Source organism: Dysidea avara, chromosome 10 (genome assembly GCF_963678975.1).
Source record: "Dysidea avara chromosome 10, odDysAvar1.4, whole genome shotgun sequence".
Lineage (NCBI taxonomy): Eukaryota > Metazoa > Porifera > Demospongiae > Dictyoceratida > Dysideidae > Dysidea > Dysidea avara.
Genome location: NC_089281.1, coordinates 30,425,680 through 30,442,588, shown reverse-complemented (window position 1 = coordinate 30,442,588; position 16,909 = coordinate 30,425,680). Strand labels below are relative to the sequence as shown.

Here is a 16,909-nt window from a genome sequence, read left to right as displayed (position 1 = left end):
TACTAATCCACTACTGTGGGACCATATAGTCAAAAGCGAATTCCTGTTACTCAAAGACTGCAGTACACACAAGCATAATGAGAGGTTCAAATCAGGTATTGGCGCCGGAAACCTTACAATTTGTGCGCATGCGTTTAGACGGTGCAACTGGTATAAAAGCAGCGTTTGCCTTTAGGCTGCTTAAACTACAACGCGTGTTGCAGCAAGCTTTTGAATTCACCGCGATGCATCTTTCAAGATCGTTCCTGTGTCTACTGTCTGCTACGATTTTCACCCTTGCAAGTAATACCAGCTAGCTAGTTAATTAAATTGCTTGCAGTTGAATGCTGATACTATTTGCAGGCTCGGAGAACCGATGTATGTTACCTCCTTCTCCTAAAGCCAATTGTGAAGAAACTAGTTGGGTCGCTATCCAAAGTGTGCAGGATAAAAATATTAGAGAATGCAAGGAGAGGCGTACGTGCAATAGCTCCAACTATTTCTCCAGTAAGGAGGATTGCGAAGAGAGTTGTGCTCTCAGTAAGTACATTATAACACATCAGAGTTGTACCAATCATTGCTATAAGTCTTAGCTACTGCAGTTAACATTATGCTATTTGTCGTCAATTTTCAGAATGTCAAAAACCACCGCAGATCCCACCGTACAGACCAAACTCTATAATTGTTCCAAGGATGGAGGCTGGTAGAATAAGATATGGAGTGTTCTCACGTTGTGCAATTGGCTATACTATGATTGGAGATGATGAAAGGATATGTCAAGATAATGGGAACTGGAGTGGACAAGAACCCCATTGCTATAGTAAGAGTTTGATTTTGCAAATAATATCGTAATTAGCTATATTGTTGTTTTAGAAATGTTAATCTCAGTACAAAATTCAACTGGACAATATCCTTTCGATTCCAATTACAAATTAGAAGTGGAGGAGGCCAAACAACTGAAGTTAAGTTGTTCTGTGGAGGACAAACACCTTCCAGAATTTGGTATTTCATGGAAGCAAGTTAAGGATGGCAATGTGGTAGATCTTCCCATGATGCACGACGTGAAATCTGGCATGAGTAAAAATGGTGATTATGTTTACATCCAGTTTGATCGCGTTACCCGTAATGCTCATGAGAGAACGTACAGTTGCATATCACACAGCTATCCACATCTGTCTCGAAATGTTACACTGAAAATTAAGCCAAAAGGTAATGTACTTTTTATTTTGCAATTAACATTAATAATAATATTTATTTCCCTCTCAGATTCAAGAGCACCAGAAATAACCTTTTTTAAAAAGAAAGTTGACAAAACACATCTACGACTAAATTGTCATGCACTTGGCACCCCTGCCCCGTCGATAACATTGCTTAAAGATGGCATCCCTGTGGATGTAGACCCTTTTAAGAGTGATTCTAGTACAGCATTTCAACACCAAATTGACAACCCTGGTGTCAAAGACATTGGAAATTATGAGTGTAAAGCTGACAATAAGTTTGGTAAAGATGTGAACTACGAGACTGTGTCTGCACAAGGTAAAATAATTTTATGATGTGGAGACATAATACATTGTTTGTCCACAGAACTTGGAATAACCACCACAGAGGATAGCAGTGGATCTGCACCAGCAGAAAATGATACAAACAATTCCTCAGTAACACAATGCAATATGTGCCCACATGGAAAAGTGGCTGGAGTGAAGACCTGCAATAGCTCTAACACAGGTTAGTAATTATTACAGTGGTTGATGTGACAATATCACTTGTATAAACACTTGCTAACCATAACACTATTGTTTGCTGCCCACAGTGGTGAGTGCTCAAGTAATGGAGAAAATTGATAAAGAAAATGATGTCATGTACAAGATCAAAGAAGGACAGGTGATCAAGGGATCAAACACATCCTTGACCATGATCAAGATCTCACATGAAGCATTGGCTTGTAACTGTCCACCATTTAACTCCCATTCTTGGTATGTGTTCACAGGAACTGTGGAAGAAGACATGTTGATTGTCACTGATAAGGACACGGTGTGTGCAGTATCAAAACACAGTATTCACACATTAGAAAGAAATTGCAGAGCTATGGTATAACTTCATTTTAACTACACAAGCAATAAGTAGCTTGTTAAAAACATTAGATTTATTTATATTTGTAAATACATATTTATGTTTTGTAAATACAGCAAATTTTTGTAACAATATCATCATTCTTGTATATACTTTTTAATGCACTGTAAATTTAATGAATTACTATGAAATCAAGTGAATTACCACAAAATGAAGCATGCAATAGGATTGATTCTTCAATTGTAATCATTTAGTGAGTGTACCAACATGTTGTCAGTTACAATGAATCACATTAAGTACATATAGAGGCCATAAAACTATTAAGTGTCACTTGTTCAATCAGTCACTACTTATGATGCAATCAAATGTTCTTAGAGGGTCTTCACTGCTCCTCTACAAATATGACCAGTGAATGAGATAAATAAATTAAAACTAACCACTTTTCTATTTTTCTTTTTGTTACTGTGGCAGTAGGATTTTTTCTTGCGCTTCATTTGACTAAGTCCTCTTTCCTGTGCTGCAGCAGTGGCCACCTGACCTCTTAGTGACTTTGGCACTATGTGTAAACAGCTTATAGTAGTAATATAATTTTTATGCCCATGTAATTATTGAAAAACCATAAATTTTATTACACTAAGCACAACATCAACTAACCCAAGTAGGTCGGAACATGTTTCATGTGTTGCTGAACTTTAGTAGGGTGTAAAGCTTGATCATGTCGGAGTATTTGTAAATCTCTAGGGTTGTCTTCAAAGTGAGTCTAAATGGATAACAATGACATTATCACCACTTAACAGTTGACTGGTCCCACATAAACTAGTTTATATACAAAACTGCCCACTAAACATTGGGGGTAGAAACACACTAAGGCTCCCACATGCCTTTAGCCTATCAGAGGTCAGCAGCTCTGTCTTTATTTCTTTTAAACGTGCTTGTCTCACTGTGGAAACAAACTGCTGTCAATCACTACAAGAGATATTATGTGAGAACCTGCCGTCTTTGTAACAGCTGACAATGCATCCTACAGACACAATAAATTCTTGAATGCTGTTATTATCAACTTTGTTGTAATGGTGTACCTTTGCCCTGTAACGGAAACCTTCTATTTCAGACATCTTAAATTGGTAGGGTTTAATGGCAACCACACCCAGATGCTCTTTTTGATTAGATTGTGCTTTTTCCAGTCTTTCTTCCTCAGATTCACTGCACACAAATGACAGGGTAGTGCCAGACTCCTCTCCTCTTGCCGTCCTAAGCAGTGTGTAAATAAGTTAATCAGTTTATAAACCAATGCTCTACTCCCTGGTACACCCTAACACATGAATATAACTATCTACCTTCCAATGCAATGAATGTAAGATTTCAAAGTTAAGGGAAAATCAAAAAGAACAATGTTATCCACATGTTGAAAGTCAATCCCTCGTGAAATCCCATACTCCCTGTCTCGTTTTCGTTTCCTGACAACACAAATGTTTAATAAATTATTATCACATGTTACATCAACCTGCTTTGTTGAGCAGTTGATTCATCTTGTGATAGTTCATCAGTTACTGCTATCACAATGTCATATATCCCTCTATTGAACTGTTCCACTATGTGACATCTGTGTCAACAACAGGGATATCATTACAGTACACATAGCTCATAGCATAGCAGTTACACTACTGGTCTTAACATCTCTTTACCGTGAATTGTGTGGTAGTTCTGAGTTCACTACACATGATGCAATAGAGAATTGTTCCAGAAACAACTTCAGACAATAGCAGCTATCAATAGTGTTGACAAAGATAAGAGTCTTGCCAGTAATGAGTCTAGGGAAACCAACAAAACAACAGCATCACCATAACAACCAGAGTAAAGTGGAGGATACCTCAGTTTCAGCAGGGAGTATATCAATAAAAACTTGTCTTCCTTTTGGCACCTACAAGTCAGTAGTATTCATAGTATGTATAAGGTATAATAACTAGTCATCACCACCAACCACACCTGATATGATATTGAGTAAGCCTAGCACTAACAGCTGCTGCTTCCTCTACTTTGACAGTAACCTGTGTAATGACCTTATCACATTAGCACTATTCACAACAACTGGACAACAGGCACGCAGATGTACCATCAATGGTTAGACACAACATACAGGGTTATGTAGAAGAAGAGATTTCATCTCTAGTACTCCCTCCAACAATGTAGCAGATGTGAGACATGCTTGGTAGATAGTTGGTAAAAACCTGGGAGCAAATTATGGGTCGTTAGCAGTATTTTTACAACTAACAAACTAACTTCATGATGTTACGTATATCATCTTCGTAACCATAGGAAAATATTAAATCAGCTTCATCAACCACAAACCACTCCATCGTTTTATTAAGAACAATTGTCTAGTACAAACATGGGTTATACTGAAAGGCCAAAAGCAATACAGCACATACCTTGTTACGTAAATGGGTTAACAATTGGCTGGGTGTTGATACAATCACATCTGGTTTATCAGCTAGTAGAGATTTGCTATTATAGGGTACACACCAAATACAAACATAGACACTGCACATCATTCTCACAACCTTGAGCGGCCAACAGCTATGTTAATGGCTTTCAAGTCACGCAAACAAAACTGGCACAAATCCTACACAGTTGTCAACCACATGTAATGTCATCCAATAACTTACCACAAAACATTTTGCTATTTGTGTACACAATTCTTTAGAAGGTGCCAGAACAACAGCTTTTACTGATGAGGGAAGCCTTGACAAGCTCTATAGACAGTATCATACATACACTGTTAACTACTACTACTATACCTCTTGCTTTGCTTGTAGAATCTTTTGTATGATAGGAATGGCAAATCTACAATTGGAGTAAAATACCTTAACAGTTCATACTAACATACACTGCAGTCTTTCCAGTGCCAGTCTGAGCAGTGACAAGAACATCCTTCCCTTCTATTAGCAATGGAATAGCCTCAGTCTGTTAACAACATATTGTCTGTATGTTAATGTGAAAAAGTTATCCATTCTATGTAGTCAACAAACTTAACAGTCTGCTGCTAAAATACACAGAAACCAGGATAGTTCAAATGAATATCATTTAGTGTGTTTAACTGAAGATTACTCAATGTAACCAAGAGTTAACAATAGTGGTAGGGCCAGTATTATTAACTCTTGGTGTAACACATATAATGACTGCACGTGTACAGTGTGGATATGCACACCTGCAACTTGTAAAAAACAAACAAATTTTTTTTTTTTTTACAAATAAATGCACAGCTGCCGTATCCTGCATGCACAGAAAACTTGAAGTGTTAACAAATTCAAATGTGAAGGAAAAGCTTGTATAACTAAGTTATGACAGCCATATAAAATGTCCTTTACACTCAACTAGTACAAAGTGTATCAGAAGTGAAAGTTTAACCAATAATAAACCTGTCCTAACCACTATACACAGTTAGACATGATATACTGAGGTGTACAATGTGTCAACAATTAGCAACCTACATGTGGTTGCTAGGCAACCTGGTGATGAAACATCACACAAAGAAATTACATATTAAAATGAATCTCCAAAAAAGCTGTAGTTAATTCAGTGAATAAAACAAACTAATCAACAAGAAAACAGCTGTTAGAGTTTTGATACGTAAAAATATTGTTTCTGCAAGTATAAAGCTATCATATTAAGTGGCTACAGTTTCCCATTAGATTTCTTAACCAAGAAAAATTATTCAAATATACTTGTGGTTAGGCAGGCTATTGGGGTATCCATGGCAATACAACACTATAGACTAAATATACAACACATGCACAGCATCCTACACCTGTAGCAGCAGCACACTACAAAGGGTATGTTAATGGTCTTATCCCACACACACAACAAACACATTCAAGATAGTTGACTCTAGGAGTGAACATTGTTTTGTTTAGTGCCTTGTTAACCAATTGAAAATGTTTAAGATATTGTGTATTGTATTTTTAATAGTTCAGCACAGTAACACGAGTTGGGGTTGATGCAAGCAATTAGTATAATTAATGTTTTCACAGAACTACACCCATGATAATATTTGGCGACACAATCTTAATGCACATCCTCACAATCTAATTGAAGAAAGCCATCAAGGAATGACTACAATAATTGCTGAAGTAGAAATTGGAGGCTATAATTGAAGTACTTGTAAGACTTGTTCCTATCGACAGATGTATAGAATTTCAGCCCATGCAACATTATATGGGTACATGCTTGAAATAAAGAATTGGTTCATAAGATACTTAAAGAGTAACACATTAAACAGAAACCTCAACTGCTACAACAATGTCATCTGGAATGTTAAATGCTGCACTAACACAATCTCATTGTAATGTACTAACATGATAAATGTCTGCACACCTAGTCTAACACCTAGTCTAGTCAGTTACACATGTACTATGTTATGACAATAGTTGTATGGACTAGCTGGGTTGGGATAGACTAATAATAGTATAACGTACCAATAGGCCATACATGTGTTCATCAAATATCATTACTGGCATTTTACAGTTTAATAAAATTATTACCTCAGTCACTCTAACAAACTGGCTACATGTCACAACAAAACCCATAACATGGCTGATGTGTTCTGTACTTGTAGTACTGTATTGTCAGCATATGTGACCAGATTTTACAAAACCGTTCCAAATCACACATCGGGCAAAATCAAATTAACACCACCAGTGGATAGCTACACTATTGTACTACCAGATTAGACCCTCAGTACTACTCAAACTACTCAAGGCTGGTTTTAATAGACATCTTTTCTGGGTAGTGTGGAGAGCTCGAATGGCGGTTTCAGGCTTTGTGAAGGGCCTGGCTGGCAAGAATCAGTAGTTAACTGGTGGATGGCCTGATAACATTGGCCAAACGAGTTTTTGTTGATTTTGCTGCATATCAGCCACTAAGAAGCCAGCACAGCCCTGTAATCTCGTGTCTTGACTTCAATCATGGTATGCCTCATCTATTTCTTGCCCACCCCACCACCCCCTATCCTCCCCTTTGTGAGCACTTGTGATACTACTTCGCTCCTCCAACTGCTCAGATTTTCTGAAGGGAAACTCTACAAGCAGCTACAAGTACTGGAAATGGTCTGAAAGGTAATAGATTGATGCACATCTTATGTAAATTTCATACGTGTGCTTGCCATCTTTGGGGAGTTATGCTGATTTGGAATTCCCTAAAATCATTTATCTCGAACCTTCTAATGTGTGATTTGGAACATTTTTCCAGTCACATATATACCTAGTGCTACTAACAACTTAGAGTGTGCCAGCCACTGAGACAAGTGGTGAGGTCACAATTAAATAAGTAGACCTTGGGATGTACACAGTGGGATAACTTCACAAGGCGGCAACTAAAGTTTTGACTGACAAGCTTAACTACCAGGTTGCATGTATAGGCCACCTATTTTATTACTACAATTGTTTTACCTTTAAGCATTGTTACAAAACATTGCTAATGGGTGATGTAGCCACAGGCACTTATTGACACCATGTTACCTGAAGCCATGGAAACAAAACAAAACAACTTTTCAAAGAGCTGTGAACATGCAACAAATGGAAAAAGATTAAAGCAAGTTCAAAGTATACTTATTAAGTACGCAAAATCCTACATCAATCATTCTACTATAGGAGTGAAGAGTTTTATTATCTGATGTTATTGATGTGGGGTGCAACAAGAGAATTAGTATAAACATTGTTTGAGATTTCAGTAATTGCATGTAGTATTCAAATTTCTATGTGGTTTGTTGTGATGACAATTAAAGTTCGGTCACTACACATTTCTTCAGACCCCTTGACTCCTATAATCATTCACGCCATCTAACCTCGTAGCTACTGTATAGTTTCCCCTTTTATTGTCTATCTCCTGAAAATTGCATCCAAACCAGGCTTGATCCAAACCCTCAGTATTTGGTTTAACAGATTCAATTAATTACTAACTTTCAAAATTTCCTGAGAAGGGGAGGTTGGGGGAGCTCCCCCCTTCTCCTCCAGTTGGAGCATGGCATGGTACACACGCTTTGAACTTCCTTCAGCTTGTCCCCCTATACTGACAAGTTACCACACACAAACCAGCCTTTCTCTTTACTACAAGAAACTACATAGATAAACACAAAATACTTGCATGTAAGTTTAGTGGTGCCATGACACTTTGTCCCACAACATACTTCCTACTCCGGCAATGGAGATCACGATGAAACTTCTGGTTTGACTGTTTGTTAAGGACTACACTATCTACCTTCAGCTTAAGAAGATCTAGCCTTGTCTAAAAGGCCCTCTTAAGAAACAACTCGCTTGGTGGTGCATTAGTGATAGCGTGGGGTGTGCTTCTATATGGAAGCAGAAATCTAGCTAACCGGTAAGATGTCGTACAACCATCTTTCTCACTGGCCTACCACCCCATTGGGTAGGCGGTAGAGTGCACACTTAGTATGCTTTACCCCATTGTTTCTCATGAGCATGGCAAATTCTTCAGACGTAAACTGTGGACCATTGTCCATGACTACCTGCTCAGGCAACTCATACGATGAAAATATCTTATGCAACTCTTGAATGGTTTTATCAGCTGTTGTATTGGTCATTTCAACTATTTCTGGTCACTTAGAATGTGCATCAGAAACTAACAAAAACATTTCGCCGGCCCCACAAAATCCACATGAACCCACTGCAATGGCTTACTGGACCATAACCAAGGGTGGAGTGGTGCTTTGGGTGGTACATTCCTAACAGTTTGGCATGCTTGACCTTCTTTCACCACTGCCTCGATATCTTTGTCCACTCCCTCGATATCTTTGTCTACTCCATCCCATCAAACATAACTTCTTGCCATAGCTTACAATCCCAGGATGATCTTAATGTAGTTCATCCAAAACCAGTCTCTGAATTGCTTTGGGTATCACAACACATATGCCCCAAAGCAGGCAGCCACCTTCAATAGTGAGCTCATCTTTTCGATTCTTGTACATGTACACTGCTAAGTTAGCACTTACCCAACACGTATACCCCAAAACAGGCAGCCACCTTCAATAGTGAGCTCATTTTTTCGATTCCTGTACATATACACTGCTTACCCGAGCAGGCCATCCTGACTGGGTGTACCTATATACTTTACTTAAAACTGAATCATTCTTAGTTGCTAGCTCTCAACTTCTTTGGAAGTAACAAGCAATGCTGATATCTGGGCAACATTAAATATGTTTGCTTCATCAAGATCGCCAGTTCCTGCTTCAACAGGGAGGCATGACAACCCATCAATATTAGCGTGTTGGTGTGTTGGCCTCCATTCAATATCACACGAGTAAGCTGCCAAGATTATGGCCCAACGCTGCAGCCTTGCTGCAGACAGTGGTGGAATGACTTTCTTAGGACCCAGCACCGTAACTAATGGTTTATGGTCTGTTACTAGAATAACCTTCCTACCAGGGGTGTAGGACAAGACCACGTGCACTACGAAGTGCTAACAAAAACATTTTTATTAAACATAGTCATACTATCTGTTGAAAGTAATAAATCACACAACAATGATTGTAACATGATCACTGCTACTGTTGACATGACAGTTGTGACCACCACACATTGTCATCACTGTAATTCTAAATACTCCATAACGGCAGCGTTTTTATAATCATGATTCACACCATTGTAAACAGCAAACTGAGTAGAATTGAAATATGTATCGTGCCCCATCGCGCCCCTTCCTCTACTTTTTGTACAGAGACTATTCAGCTCATGTGAAATATTTTTAGTACTTGTGCAATATTCATTACGTGTACATACATCATGACCTCCCCCCTCCCCTTCCTACCATACAGGTAAGTATGAAACTTTTGTACACCAAATATAAGCGCTGATTCCTCCCTATCTATTTGCGAATAGTTCTTTTCAGCTCTCGAGAGAGTATGGGAAGCGTAAGCGATGGGCCTATTGTCATACACATGAGAAATAACAGCCCCAATTCCATACAAAAATGCATCTGCGGCAAGTTTTAATTTCTGAGTAATGTTGTAATATGCTAACACTGGTGCAGATACCAATCATTCTTTGGCTTGTTGGAAAGCTTTGCTGACCTCTTCCAACTACTTACCACTTTCAGCAGTTGGTTAAGAGGGTGCAGCAGAGATGAAAGATTGTTCACAAATTTCCCATAATAATGTAGCAGCCCAAGGAAGGACCTCAACTGTTGTGCATTTTGTGGCACCGGAACATTTTAAGATAGCCTTGACTTTCTCTGTTGTTGTATGAACAGACTTTCTGTCATTGTATGAACACCACTAGAGTCAATACAGTGGCTCAAGTATTCTACTGAGGCTTCCATGAACTTGCACTTCTTAACCTCAACCTTCAAGCCTTGTTCCTGTAATCATTACAACACTTCTTCAAGATTTGTAAATGCTCCACATCTGTTTTACCTGTAATGAGAATGTCATCGAGGTAACATATGGTATGCGGTATTCCTTGTAACAATGAATCCATTGTCTTTTGGAACAACGCTGGGGCAGATGCTACCCCAAAGGGCACTCAAGTGGGGAAATGCTTCTTGTATGTCTCTTCAGATACCAGAGTGACAGCTGCACCAGTGTCAACTTCAAACATTAGTGTGGTGCCTTCTAAAAATAACTCCACAGTAAGTAGTCTAGTTGTCTTGCCAGTCACTTGGTCAATTGGCTCACTCTCTAAAGACTCTTCAACCCATGTGGTCTCTCATGATCCTGTCTGGCTTGTAGGAGGGTTGTTTGGCAACCAAGACTTGCAGACCTTAGCCAAATGTCCTGTTTTGCCACATTTAAAACACTTATAATTCTTGTGGTGTCAGTATCTCATGTCTATGTGTTCCACAACATACTAAGCACGCACCTTCCTTGTCACACAAATCTTTAGTATGTGGTGTCTGAACTTTCAACACTTGACTAGCATTAGTTAATCCTTTTTCCTTCAACTGTGTAGACTGTAGCTTCCACACTGCGAGCAATATCCACTGTCTTAGTCAAGGACAGGTTAGATTCCAGTAACAAACGTTTCTGCATGTTTTCATGATGAATACCACACACCAGATGGTCTCTCAAGGCCTGTTTCAAGTATTGCTCAAATTCGCAGTGGGTAACCAGACGCCTCAACTCCGCCAAATACTCACTAATGCTCTCTCGCCTTCAGCTTGGTCTCACCTGTGGAAATGGAATCTCTATCACCAGTGGTTTAGGGTAAAAGTGACGCTGTAATATGTCTGTAAGATCCTGAAAAGTCTTTTCACGCAGTTTTGTAGGTGCCAACAAACTGCATAGTAGTGCGTAAGTGTCACTTCCGATGGCCGTGAGTAAGACTGTCACTCACTTTTCATCTCCTCGAATGTCATTGGCATCCATAAACAACTGCACGTGTTCCAAATAGGCATCAAGTTTGTCCTTGTCAGGATTGAACACTCTTAACAAACCAATAGTCGAAATAGCCATTATTACACCAGGATAAACAACGCGTACGTACATACATACATACGTAAACTGTATCCTCGTCGCCAGTTGTAATGTTTGTAGGTCTCACCACTCAGTACTAATCACTGCAGTCACAGCCTAAGTAAGTCTGGAGGGAAACTATCAAAACTGCAAATTGTGCATGCGTACATTCCATACATTAATTGGTACAATCAATAATTAATACAATAAAATATTAAGTCCATCATTACAGCAATGTGTGTGTGATCCTCCCTCCACCCCAACTATTGTTTACACTGCTCTAGCAGTAAAAAAAATAATTCTCTTAGCAACTGCTTTGGCCAGAGCTGCTGTTTCATGGTTACAGTAGCATTCACCCTGACTGCAAGTACACCTGTGGTTGAGATCAAAAGCGCCACGCTGTGGTATATAACTGATATACGACGTTTGTGGCTATGCTTACCATATATGGTGTAACTTCACACATTCTGCTAAATCCTTATCTAAACAGTAAACAAGTCTCTAATAACAAACGCCTAAATCAACCAACAATTATTCACCTGAGCAATTTTCGATGAACTCTTGTCTCCTTCACTAACCCTTGTCTCCTTCACTAACTTTAATAATCGTGAGTAGGTGGGCATGGCACCGCTATAGAGTCTAAAGCACTCAATCCATCAAGGATTTCAAGTCTCTAATACTGACAAGAGCCTAGAATCATTCACCTGAGCAAGGAGGATTTTCGATGAACTCGTCTCCTTCACTAATCACGAATAGATGGGCATGGCACCGCTAAAGAATCTAAAACATCTGATTCATCAAGGATGTCTACTCAACAGGTGCTGTTTCACTATACCTTGCTATCTATACTTGTTTCATCTACTGGGGTGTAGAATATAACAGTTATAACACGATTACTCGGGATATGTATAGGTAAGACACGCAGTGCTAGGATTCTTCAGTTAATAAACAACCCGAAGGAATGATGTCCACCGAGGTGATTATTACGTCATTCCTGAGGGTTGTTTATCGACTGAAGAATCCTAGCAATGCGTGTCTTAGTTATTTAGAGAATGGCTCAAAGAAAGGATGTTGCGCTCAGTGTTGCTGCTAAGAATGAAGTAATCGTTAGTCCTCTGATCAAACAGTTTGATCCTTTGCATCCAATTCCTGTGAAGTTTCAAATAAGATGGGAAGAACTGATGGCAACCCAGCACAATATACAGGACTGTTGGCACCAGCTATTATAAGCAACGGAGGATACGATGACCTGGATCCCGAGATGGATGCACTGTTGGTTGAAACCTCTCAGCAGGTTGAAAGTGAGCTGATATCTTGGGAGAATGACGCAAATGATTGTCGAAAGCTTAGCCGTTTTGGTCCACCACAAAGCGATGCTGATATAAAGAAAGCCGTGTTCCAAAGAATACTTTGAAAAACACCAGTTGGGCTCAGCAAGTTTGGCAACAGTGGGCCACAGAACGTCTACAAGAACCACAGAAAATGAAGGTAGCTGCGATTTAGTGTTGGATGTGGATTTAGTGCTGGATGTGGACATTAGAAAGATGAGTAACGCGGCTATTAATCACTGGTTACAACGATTCGTGCTAGAAACAAGGAAGAGTAATGGGGAACATTACTCCCCTGATAGCTTGCACCAGATATGCTGTGGACTACAAAGAGCAATCAGAGCTGCTGGTAACACTGATATTAACTTTTTTGATGGTAAGGAATTCACACCTTTTCGCGAGCTAATGGATGCCCAATGGTGAATTAAAGAGACTGAATGGTACTGGTAAATATGTGTACAAGAAAAAAGCTGATATCATTATGGCTGAAATGGAGGAGATTTTGTGGAAAAATGGATTGTTGGGTGGTCACTCACCACAGGTGCTGGTGAATACGTTGGTATATTTAATGGGGTCATGTTTTGCACTTAGAAGTGGTGATGACCATCGAAGACTGAGACATTATCCATCGCAGGTTCAACTGGTAGAGCCCCTCAATAGTACAGCTTACCTTCTTTACAAACAAGATATCTCAAAAACAAACCAGGGGGGACTGAAACATCGCAAGCTAACTCCAAAGGAAGTGGTACACCATGCAAACAAGACCAATCCAGGGCAGTGTTTGGTTTGTCTATACAAGCTATACAATTCGCTGTGCCCAAACAACCGTCCACAAAATGCATTTTATCTTACACCCATTGATAACCCAGAAGAAGCGGATTGCTGGTACAAAACTTTCCCTATTGGCCATAATAAGCTAGCTGAAGTAGTACAAAGATTAATGAAGGATGCTAATATTCAGGGATAATATACTAATCATGCACTGAGAGCAACAGCAACCACTAGGATGCATGACGCCCAATTAGATGAGGCTACTATTATGAGTAGGACAGGACATCGTTCAGTAGATGGTGTCAGAGCGTACAAGCGAATAACCACTGTATTGCAAGAATTGTTATCTGTTATTCTAAACGGTGTGACATCAGGGGATGCCAAGGAAGAGACTACTACATCAAGAGAGGCCAAAGAAGAGAATGCAACAGTTGTCAAGGAAGAAACTACTATGCCAAGGGAGGCCAAGGAAGAGAATGCAAGCAGGTATCCTCAAATGGACTTTGGTAATGCTACAAACTTCACAATTAACTTTAATACAAAGTAGGTATACACCTGAAACAATGTTAGTTACTTTGTTTTGCAAAGGTGACTGTCATTATGTCATTATTATTATTAGGTTGTTTGTGATACAATCTGAACTAGCTATGCGTGTGAAATTGGTTGGGAAGCTGTACTATGGTATTCATAAAATATGCAATTATATGTTGCAAAACATGACTAGGTGAATTACTAGTAAGACACCTGCCTGTACACAGGTGTCTTACCAGAATAAAACACCTGCATACTTTCCAAATATCAAAGCATTCTTAACATGCCATTGTCCAAGACAATTGTAAGCATGTTATAACTATAAAATACCACGCTTAGTGGCTACACTTACCACATATCATGAAATCCTTATCTAAACAGTAAATAACGTAAATCAACCAAGAATTATTCACCTGAGCAAGGAGAAGAATTTTCGATGAAATCTTGTCTCCTTCATGATAACTCACTAATCGCAAGTAGATAGGCGTGGCACTACTAAAGAGTCTAAAACGTCTGATCCATCAAGGATTTCTACTAATTTCAATCTTCAATAGGTGCTGTTTTACTATAACTTGCTATCTATAATCATTCCATCTACTGGGGTGTAGAATATAACAGTTATGTGGACACTCGTACATATATTTTGGTCATATCCCTCATAACCGTGTTATAACTATAAAATACAAAAATTAGGAATTTTAAGTTCAATTAGGGATCATAGAAAAAAGTAGGGAAACAAGGGAGGTTGCCTACACCTACAGATATACTAGTGAACATTTAATCTCTACTTCAGTCGGAATTAGGGATAAATGTTCACTAGTATATTTGCAGTTGTAGGCGACCTCCTTTGTTTCCCTACCTTTCCTATGATCCCTAATCGAACTTAAAATTACTGACCCAAAAGTGAACTGGTTATTACGCTCACTTTCAGCTATGTTCAGCCTGTTACACAGTGCTGTACAAACAAAGAGCAGTATCAGAAACACCTCAGCAATCAATGCAGTCACCACAGAAAATACGGACGGTTCCTGTTTACAAACAGGAAGCCATGCATTGCACTACCGTGAATCAACACCTTGAGAAGTCAGCAGAAAGAAATGCGGGGACAAAGCTAAGTCCATGATGCGTACATTGTACGTACTGTGGTATGCCAAAAGGCACATCTCAGGATGAAACGACATCAAACAGTGAAAAAATCAAGCCCGTAGCCTTAGCCATTATCAAGTTAGGCTTGCCTGAAGGCATCAGTCAGGCAAGCAGGCAGTTAGTCAGTAGAAAATTTCATTGAATTTTAAATTTTGTAACAATCTATTGGGATCGTACTGAAGGAACTTTTGGGCTTGGTTATACCTAATACTACCAAGGTGCCAGGGTGGTATTGTGAAGCTGGTTTTTGGGTGATTTTTATTTGGCCAAAAAGACCCAAACCCTGTTGTATGCCAACAACTTTTGGAGTTACAGCCCTACAAAGTAGCAACAAGAGAAATATCAATTTTTACCAAGAGTGAAAATAATAAATTACAGGTGCTTACAAAAATGGCTGCAACTTACAAACACAATGAAGTACACTTGCAACTAGCACCATTGTGTCCACCATGAATATGGGAGTCCATTACTCGGTAGGTTGGCTTTTCCTTCTATAACCTTTCTTCACTACATATAGTGATGAAATTAGTGAAGAAAGATTGATCACAAACAATCCCTTCGACGTAACATAAGCAAACGCTCATAACTCACATATCATAAAGTCTACTGCAACGAAACAAAGATTTTCAAACTTTCCTTGAGTAGGCGAATAACATGATATCCAGGTTTTTAACATTAGACTGATTCTTCACAAAGAACAAAGAAGTTAAACATTTCATGGAAATTTTTTTCTACTATGCAAATATTTTACCCATTGCAATCAATGAAAATTTTGCCATTATGGATTTCACAGATACACACACACACACACACACGGATGCCAGTGATACTGGTATAGGAGCTGTGCTTTCACAAGTGGATTCCCAAGGAACGGAACATGTAGTGGCTTATGCCAGCCACATATTAACAAAGGAGAGCAAAATTATTGTATTACTTGTAGGGAGTTGCTTGCAGTAGTCACTTTTCTGCAGCATTTTCAACAGTACCCACGTACTTATGCATCCATTTACAGTGCGTACTGATCATGGTGCTGTTGCCTGGTTACAGGGATTTAAAAATCCTGAAGGTCAGCTTGCACGATGGTTAGAAAAACTGCAAGAGTATAACTTCTCCATTGTTCATCGTTCAGGCAAGAAACACCTCAATGCTGATGCACTCTCAAGACTACCATGCAAGCAGTGTGGCAGAGCTTCTCACAATAGTGACACACTTGTTGGAATGTTTACATCCAACAGTTACTCATGGGGAGTTCGAAAATCTTTGTTTCATTTCTGTAGCCCCAATGGTTTGTGTGTCACGTGTGTTTGTTTACAAAGCAGTAGACGTAAATAAAATTATCGCCGTTTCTTCAACAAAACTGCCTTCATACGCCTATTCGCAAGTGATTGCAAGGCTAAAACTATACCTTGGCTGATCTGCCAATCCATGGTGAACATTGTAAGCCAAATTCCAACTTTGTAAACTAATCCAAACAGAAGTTATGGCTGCAAATGCAAGCGCCTGTAGTTTATTTCTAGTAGTCACTGTACAAATCAATTTCCTTGTTCTTCCTACTTTTTCTAGTGCTGTAATTCCAAAACTACTCACCACAGATGGTTGAAACTTTGGCGAACCATTCCTT

The 16,909-nt window shown here is 39.1% G+C and overlaps 2 protein-coding genes across 4 annotated transcripts in view; one reads left to right on the top strand and one right to left on the bottom strand.

Moving 5' to 3' along the window:
* The first annotated feature begins 161 nt into the window (after positions 1–161).
* LOC136269403 (uncharacterized) lies at positions 162–2,249 on the top strand. The gene is made up of 7 exons (XM_066064956.1): positions 162–282; positions 343–519; positions 614–799; positions 853–1,188; positions 1,246–1,515; positions 1,564–1,704; positions 1,790–2,249. The coding sequence occupies exons 1-7, from the start codon at positions 225–227 to the stop codon at positions 2,071–2,073; spliced, it is 1,452 nt and encodes a 483-aa protein (XP_065921028.1). The 5' UTR covers positions 162–224; the 3' UTR covers positions 2,074–2,249.
* Positions 2,250–2,276: 27 nt separating this feature from the next.
* The window catches only part of LOC136269402 (probable ATP-dependent RNA helicase DDX56), a 58,956-nt gene continuing 44,323 nt past the window's right edge, over positions 2,277–16,909 (bottom strand). The window contains exons 3-20 of one of the 3 annotated variants that reach the window (XM_066064953.1): positions 4,937–5,013; positions 4,848–4,893; positions 4,716–4,802; positions 4,611–4,672; positions 4,479–4,554; positions 4,330–4,427; positions 4,187–4,277; positions 4,036–4,097; positions 3,920–3,970; positions 3,735–3,860; positions 3,554–3,652; positions 3,387–3,506; positions 3,129–3,300; positions 3,040–3,070; positions 2,931–2,989; positions 2,704–2,809; positions 2,487–2,605; positions 2,277–2,442 (exon numbers count right to left, since the gene is read on the bottom strand). In XM_066064953.1, the coding sequence (XP_065921025.1) occupies positions 2,389–2,442; positions 2,487–2,605; positions 2,704–2,809; positions 2,931–2,989; positions 3,040–3,070; positions 3,129–3,300; positions 3,387–3,506; positions 3,554–3,652; positions 3,735–3,860; positions 3,920–3,970; positions 4,036–4,097; positions 4,187–4,277; positions 4,330–4,427; positions 4,479–4,554; positions 4,611–4,672; positions 4,716–4,802; positions 4,848–4,893; positions 4,937–5,013 (1,536 nt within the window). In that variant the 3' untranslated portion in view covers positions 2,277–2,388. The remainder of the gene's footprint in view (positions 2,443–2,486; positions 2,606–2,703; positions 2,810–2,930; positions 2,990–3,039; positions 3,071–3,128; positions 3,301–3,386; positions 3,507–3,553; positions 3,653–3,734; positions 3,861–3,919; positions 3,971–4,035; positions 4,098–4,186; positions 4,278–4,329; positions 4,428–4,478; positions 4,555–4,610; positions 4,673–4,715; positions 4,803–4,847; positions 4,894–4,936; positions 5,014–16,909) is intronic. The other 2 variants (XM_066064954.1, XM_066064955.1) reach the window with 2 other exon arrangements.

Excerpts from the sequence above, each read along its gene's own strand:
- LOC136269403 (XM_066064956.1), top strand. The coding sequence starts at position 225 with ATGCATCTTTCAAGATCGTTCCTGTGTCTACTGTCTGCTACGATTTTC. Across the intron at positions 283-342 it reads TACGATTTTCACCCTTGCAA|GCTCGGAGAACCGATGTATG; the intron begins GTAATACCAGCT and ends TACTATTTGCAG. Across the intron at positions 1,516-1,563 it reads CGAGACTGTGTCTGCACAAG|AACTTGGAATAACCACCACA; the intron begins GTAAAATAATTT and ends GTTTGTCCACAG.